Source organism: Dicentrarchus labrax, unplaced genomic scaffold, assembly GCF_905237075.1.
Source record: "Dicentrarchus labrax unplaced genomic scaffold, dlabrax2021, whole genome shotgun sequence".
Lineage (NCBI taxonomy): Eukaryota > Metazoa > Chordata > Actinopteri > Moronidae > Dicentrarchus > Dicentrarchus labrax.
Window position 1 is genome coordinate 7,567,854 of NW_026136706.1, and position 8,111 is coordinate 7,575,964.

An 8,111-nucleotide genomic window follows, 5' to 3' on the forward strand; every position below is an offset into this window, starting at 1 on the left:
TCTCAGGAATAACCAAAAGGAAATGTTTCCTAATATAACCCTCCCATGTCCATTTAAAGACTGTTTTCCTTTACCATCTGTCAGACCTGGGCTGCTCTAATCAGCACATTGCAGCCTGAAATACTGGGCAGAGGTCAAATGTCATTCCTTGTTCCTCAGCGATTCCATGTGCTCTGATCAACCAAGTTGTTAGGGCAGTTAAAACTCTTTTATAAAGTTACCCGGCACAGATAATCAAGTAAATTAATCTTGGTTGTTTCGGGAGGGAAGCAAGTGACAAGTTCTTGGTGATAAAAATGGTTATACTTGTGAGAAACTTTCTTTAGTATAATAAACCTAAGGGTTTGAGGATGTTTTTTTCTTTTGCTTTCTGTGAATACATAACTCTATAGAGATTAATTACTTCTGCAAGACTTTGACATCTAACACTTAGTTAATGTTTTCCAGGCATTCCATGTCCCAGTTATTTTATTTATCACTCACAGCTCATAACCAATAGACCAGGCATTATATGAATTATTTGTAATATATATCAGTGACCGTCTGGTGATCTTATTTCAGATTTTTGTGATACTTCAACACCTCAATGTTACATTACAAAAGAAAACCCAGCATATCAGTGTTAAATGGGACCACCCAGACAATGTCCAGCCTGCTCTGTTTGCTTTTGGTTTTGTCTGTTTGATGGCTGGAGATTAAGTTGTGGACACACCACTAAGACGTGCTGTCTATTTCAAAAGGTGTTATGTTGGATGAGAAAACAGTAGCCAGTGCACACTCCTGCTTGTCAGTGAAGACCTTTATTGTTGTGTCAGTGTCAGCTCCCATTTAGCCTGTGCTACCCACCATTTCTATTGCATGTCATCTGTTTCCATTCTAGGAATTAAGTAATGCAATAAGCGTTACACTTCCGCAAAAATAATTCCTGTCTTTTTTCTTTAGTTCCTCATTTTCTTTCTGACATTGACGTACAGCTACAGAGAGATAAAGTGTGTTTTATATTTCATAAACTATTCTTCACATTTTGTAACAGTTGCGCAGAGCACTTTAAGGACATTTACAAGGACAAGTACATTTTGAAAAATGATCTCTGGATCCTTGGAAGTATAGGAACTCTGAAACTCTGACTCAGCACTTCCATCAATGTCCCTGCTGTGCAAAAACTCTGTAACATCCTTCTTTTTCTTTTTTATTGAAGAGTAAACCAGGGAGAAGCTGTCTTTACCAGATAGCTGGCCTGAGTTGCTAATATAGGTTTATACAACTTGTTTCATGGAAATACCTATAGATGTTAGCTGCACATTCTTACAAAGACAAGAACAGTCCATGTGCTTTGAACTTAAAATAAAAGGAAGGAAGGAAGTTCAATTGTGAAGGCCAATTTGAAAAGCGTGTTGCACATGTTGCACTCAAATAATCTAAAAAAAAGGGGTACTAAAGACCAAACTTGCACACTCTTATTATAGTTTGGGGTATTTTGCATACTACGGTGTCTCTGTTTAAGCAATGTTCTCTCCAAAAAAACAATTCATCCCAATAATGAAGATAAAGTTGAGTATCCTGGAAGTGTTTTACTTACAACTATTTACCTGTTTCTGCTGCTGCACATTTTAGCTTATAGTCATTTTGCCATGCCAGAGGATCTACTCCTCTGTCTTAGTAGACTAATGTTAGACATATAGTAGAATTCATTTAATGACTGAAACAATTATGAGTCAAACAACTTTGCTGAGGAAAGATGGGAAACCACACATGGTGATGGGTTTAAGGATTTATTCGAACACAAGTAGAGCAGATACCTGGAAAGTGTAATACAGAAAGCAAATATAAAATCCCCCAAAACTACAAGATAAGTGAAAGCGTTTTTCAAGGACTTTCATAACATAAACCCTTCACAAGTTATATTTCTACTGCTTTTCCAACCAGTACGATTTCTTGCACTATTAAGCCATTTTTTCTCCATACTGTTGAGCAGAAAGTGATTATGAAGTACACACTACTCTACGTATACATGTTAGAATATACATATTACAATTTTTCAGACAAACATTTAAAATAACTGTGAATATAGGCCTTTTCAGAAACAGTTGAGAATAACAGAATGATACAGTAAGAAATGATATGATCAGACAATGTAAAAGCATCCCTTGCTCACGCAGGTGCACACATGCACACACACCATAGCATTTATTACAAAAACAATGTTACGTTTGATGCACCAGCAGTTTGTATAGATCATTAGAGATTGTCATTAGAGAAAGACAGTACCTTGTTTTTTTTAAACAGAAACTTGATTTCACCACTTCTTCCTGTTTAGAAGATGAAGAAGTCTGATTAAAGGAACAATACCTTTTGTTTTCAATACTGTCTGACATAAGGATTAAAAACCTTCCTCAATTCAAAAAGTTTACAACGTTCAAATTTAAAGATTGCAAAATAAAAACATGGCTCTCCAGTCATGTCCACAATGTGTAAAAAAAAGTGTCAAATGTGTAAAAACAACAACAATAAACTCTCAATAATTAGTAGAACTAGTGTCTTTAATCCTAACAAATTTTGACTTTATTTTACTTTAGTACTAGCCATGTGAAACAAATAGGCTTATTTGTTATGGTATTTTTTAGGCCGCTGCTCGAAAATGACATACCCAAAATAAATAGAGCATATCTCTGCAACTACATGGTCTATTTGAATAATTTTGGTGTCATAATGAAGGGAACACTTGTGACATTTGTTCAGATGTGTAAGTATCAGTATGTATGCCACTGGCTCAGAGTAAATTAAGATGGCACACAGCATAAATGAAAAGTTTCATTTCCGCCTAATAAAAAATTCACACCGATGCAGTTGCAGCTCTAAATCTAAAAAAATCAAAGCATAGCAACATATGTGGACATTATCTCTGCCAAGTTTGGGTCTTATAACGTGAGGTAGAGCAAAATTACAGAGGTTTTAGTACAAACTATTTAGGCGGAATCTCCAAAATAGCTATTTTGGCACATCTGGCACACATTGGTTACATTTTAGCACCATCTATGCCATTTGAAATTTTTTATATACCAAACTATATATTTCACTGTTGGGGTTCATCACATCCATTTACAACAGTTTTTGACTTATTTAGAAAAATCAACCAAGCCTCTATTCATTTTTCTAAGAAAACAATAGAAAGCACTTGCAATGGAAATGTGGCGAGTGGGTTGACTTTATGACGTTATACAGATTTTGATATTTGATAATTAGTTTGCTTGGTGTTGGAGTTGTTTTTGGTGTGTGTGAATATGACTTATATGTGATTGTAGCAGAGTTTCTCCTGATTAATTTAATGTGCAATATGACTATATTTTTACGTGATTAGTACAGTCTTTCATGCTTCTTGTTGCGACGGTTTAAAGGAATATCTTTTGGGAAATAAGTCTATTCACTTTGAGAAAATCGATACCACTCTTATGTCTGTTCAATATAAGCCTAACTTGGCAGATTGGAAACAGCCCAGCTCTGTCTAATGGTACCAAAAACTACCTACCAGCTCCTTTAAAACAAATTTTGTTACCTTTGAACATGGCTGTTGTCCCTTTTTCCAGTCTCTATCCTAAGTATTTACCATACAGACATACAGAGTGGTATTGATAAAATGAAAATGACCACCAAATGAGTCATTTACATAGTAGCAGAGGTGAGTCTAGATCTGATGCTCCCTGCACTGTTGACAGAGCCCTTCCTGTAAGCATTCTGGAGCCTCTTGCTGATGAGGCCATGTTTGTAAAGAGCTAAGAGCAGCTGGTTACGGAACTTCTGCCCAATGAAGGCATACAGCACTGGATTCACTGCACAGTGCGAGAAGGCCAACAACTGGGTCACATTTAGGATCACTACCAATATGTAGCGAGATTGACATGTCTCCATTTTAAGAGATCCGCCTTGCATGAGTGTGTCAATCAGTACAGTTATGTTATAAGGCAGCCAGCACAGAACAAATGCTATCACCACTGCCAGGATGACGCGTATGGCCTTACGCTTTTGTTGATTACGTGCGTGAAACAGCTTCACCAAAGTCCAGCCGTAGCAGACAGCCATCACCACCAGTGGCAGGAAAAAGCCCATAGTATGACGTAGAACACGAATGCCAACACGCCAGTGGTTGCTGCTTTCACCAGTTAGGTTTTCATAGCAAATGGCCAGGCCCAGGTCTTCAGCGTGCATGCTCTCCTTTTGAATTGCCACGGGTAAGGACAGTAGTCCAGCCGCCACCCACACCACACAGCACACAACTTTCACCAACAGGTGATGGGACCGGGCATGTGTAGCTCTCACAATGGCGCAGTAACGGTCCACACTGATGCAGGCCAGCAGGAAGACACCACTGTATACTGATGCCTCCTGAAAGCCTGACAGGAGTTTGCACGGGAAGTTGCCGAAGATCCAACCATAATGAACATTGACGGCCCAGAACGGCAGGGTAAAGCTGAAGAGAAGGTCCGCCATCGCCAGGTGCATCAAGTAGATATCTGTGCTGGCTCTACCTTTCTTCATATAGCAAACCACATAGACAACTACACTGTTGCCTACCATGCTGAAGACACACACGATGATGAAGGTGATCATCAGGCCCAAGCTATTGAATCCAGGCACATTTACACTGCAAGGAGATGAGTCATCTTCATACGCAGGAAATGTAAAATTTTCGAGGTCATATCCCTCTGTTGTCGTCAGCTAAATGAAAAAAGAATATTACAGTTTGTATAAGAAATACTGCAGTTTTGCCTCAGTAACCCAGGTTACTAGTAGCAGTATTGTAAGCAGGTATGTAAGACATGGTCCCTCCTGTAACTTCTCAATACAGCATCAGAATGAAACACAAGTGAACACTCCATATACAAACCTCAAGAGCTTTAAAGGAATAGTTGGAAATGTTTTCGGGAAATATGCTTCACTAACTAAAACAAACATGATATGCAAATTAGTGAGCCGGCTACTGGCTGTAGCTGTAAAAACATTAGACATGAAAGTGGTATTTTCTTATCTAATTCTATATGATAATAATATGACTATGCACACTTCCCACAGTGTTAAACTATGGACCCCCCACTCCATGGACTGCAGCTTATTGACGTCACAAAAACATGATTTCTGGGTAGTGAAGTCCTCAACATACAATTGATTAGTGCATGACATTACTCACTGCAGCCTCACGTGCACAGATCTTTTATCATTTGCTTCCATTTACCACAAATTTGAAATGAAAGAAATGACAAATGAAAGTTTTAATAAATTCAATACCCTAACTGCAACTTGAAAAATAAAAATTCAGGAATTCAGTTTACCTGTGTTCCTCCTTCTTCTTGATTGGTTACAACCAAATACTTTAAAACACTGACAATCAAAAGCTGCAGCTTCATCTCTCCTTTCTTCTTCAAGTTAACAAAAATAAAGCTATTTGGCAAAGAGTGTTGTCTTAGAAACGTGGTAGAACTGTGTGTGCAGTCTATTGGCAAACTGTATTTTCAAGGGAAGTGCACAAACCACAGATATTATCTTTCTTAAGCAATCTACATGAATGAGCCCTCCTTCAGGTTGTTTTCTTTATAAACCTTTACCTCTTGTGTTCAATGTATCAGGATGTTGCTAAGTTGAACCTGCAGATGATAATGTAACAGTAAATTACTTGACATGATGTGATGGTTTTTACATTTTGTCTCTCTAACACACTGAGTAAGGGGCCCAGTAACCATCCTTGTATCATAATAACAGGAGTACAACACAGTGACACCCATTCATTATTGTTGTACACCAAACTGTTACAAAGCTTCATTAGCAAAATCTTACGCAGTGCATGATGTTTTTCAATCTGGTCTCAGATTTAATCATGGAACTGAAACTTTCCTTATCAGTATATTTGTAGTTTTACATTTGTCAAAAAGATTTTGACTGTGGTTTTACAAGGCACAACCCTTGCCAAAGATTAATCTTTAATCTCTCTTGGAGGCCCCCATGTGTTGAACCGCCACGTTTCTACAGTAGCCCTGAATGGGAGTTGCAATCTGCAACTACACCTTTAAAAATATATTTCAGCATTAGGATTAATCAAAAAACTTCACATATGATAGTTAACAGAGACAATTTTTTCTTCTGAATGAGCTTACTTTTGATACTTTTACTTAAGGTTTGAATGCAGGATTCTTACTTGTAGTGGAGTATTTTTATTATTATTACTTTTACTTATGCAAATGATTTAAATACTTCCAGCATTGGAATCAGAGTCGTCGTTTACGCATACAAGGAATTTCACTCACTGTGGATGTAAAAGACACACTCACAGTAACATCTGGGTTTCCAAAAATGATCATGAGCATTTTCTTGTGCCCTCTCAGTTCAGTGTCTTTGACTCAATCTTACTTCTAATCCATTCTTCTTTTTCTTGTTTTACCAGTTATGGGTGCATATAGACATATCTTTACTTGAGTTTCACAGCATGAAACAGAAGGCTGTTTCTATGTCCGCAAGTTTGGAAAGCTGATCCAAGTTGGGGTTTTTTGACTGGCAGAAGTACAGCAAATTATACAGCTAAGTAGGCTTCATGTTTGTGCTGTACACAGGTAAGTTTTGGGAGAACAAAAGGACAGACTGTGTTTTTATACGCATGATGACATGAGATGGTCTTATTTTAGAGTCCAAACTCTTTTTCATTCAATGGAAGGCGTGTCAAGGAGCCTGGGACTTTGGGTTGCATTTCCAGGTTTCTATTACACTCAGCATGAGCCACAACAACCCAAACCCCAACATTATATATTCCCAAACCAAGTTTTAATCAAGGTTAACCGCTGTGCCATTTAGGATATTTCGAGCATTCAAGTCAAGCCTAAAATAGCATGCCTGTTCTCTCACATAGCAGGAAGGAGCCATGGAAATGTTATGCCAACCCGCACACTGGTGGTGTGTTTTTTTTGCGCCTGAAACAGGAGGAAGTCTGTTGTGAGTGTGTTTAAGAGTCTGAGAAAGGCTCGAGCTATCTGGTTTTCTCTGACAAAGTGACTCTTTTGCCAACATGTAATTCCCCTTGAGACTTCGGTTGAAACCCCTTTTAAAATCTAAGTTTTGTTCACAATGTGACCAGTTCATGGGATCTGAAGTGCAAAGATAATATTGGCCAATGAGCAAGTTACAGCATACATAACAGCAAGTTATTTATTTATTTTTTATGTAAAGCACCTTGTTTGTGTAAAAGGTGCTATGTATATAATGTTGTTGCATTTTGTTATGCTTAAAGTTACATTAATTTACTTTTTGACCACTTGGGGGCAGCAGAACAAACTGTAAACACAACAATGCTTTGGTGAATGTGAGCAGCATAACATTAGCATTCATTTGTGTTTCTGGCCACCTTAAAAAAGTCAGTCCAGAGTGCTCTGGTACCTTATCTGGTAGGACTGCTGCCCCATGTACTAAGGCTGAGTCCTTGCTGCAGCGACTCTGACCTGTGGCCCTTTGCCTCAGCGACTCTGACCTGTGGCCCTTTGCTGCCTCTCTCCTCTCTCTGTTTGGACCACCAGATATCTGTATCTAGCTCCACTGTGTTTGCTAGTTAGTTGCTAACTTTGTTTGTTTTGGTGCTGAGCAGGTAGCACAACCAGTTATTACTGAAAGCAGCTGACCACTGTGGCTGGAGTTTTTGGAGCCACAAAACCAGCATACTATATTTCACTTAAAAGCAGCAAAAAGGGCTCTTCAGAGCTGAGGGGCACTACATTATGAGCTACCCCTTTCACACTACACTGAGTCATTTAGTCCATATAAAAATATACTGTATCAGCACACAAGTGGTATGTAAAGGCTCACCGGTCAATGTGAAGATGCCATTTGTTCTATCTCTGCAGTAACTATTTCACAATGTGTCTCTACGTGTCCATGTTCTCATTAATGTCTCATTAAAATGTGTCAACATTTGTCTTAATGAGGTACCAAAGGGCTTGTTGTGCAAACAAGCTTACATATTTTATCAAGTACTTAATCACTACAGGACTTAATGGTCCTATTAATGTCTGTAAAATTTTACTAAACAATGGAAGATTAATTATTAGTTATATCAAAGTTTGAAGTCTGCTTAACTATCA

The 8,111-nt window shown here is 38.2% G+C and overlaps 1 protein-coding gene across 1 annotated transcript; it reads right to left on the reverse strand.

Annotated features, from left to right (window-relative positions):
- Nucleotides 1–1,759: 1,759 nt before the first annotated feature.
- Nucleotides 1,760–5,522, reverse strand: LOC127366099 (C-X-C chemokine receptor type 1-like). Its single transcript, XM_051404828.1, has 2 exons — nt 5,325–5,522; nt 1,760–4,713 (listed from the first exon to the last, which is right to left on the reverse strand). Exons 1-2 carry the CDS (start codon nt 5,397–5,399, stop codon nt 3,661–3,663), a joined length of 1,128 nt encoding a protein of 375 aa, XP_051260788.1. The 5' UTR covers nt 5,400–5,522; the 3' UTR covers nt 1,760–3,660.
- Between the last annotated feature and the right edge of the window lie 2,589 nt (nt 5,523–8,111).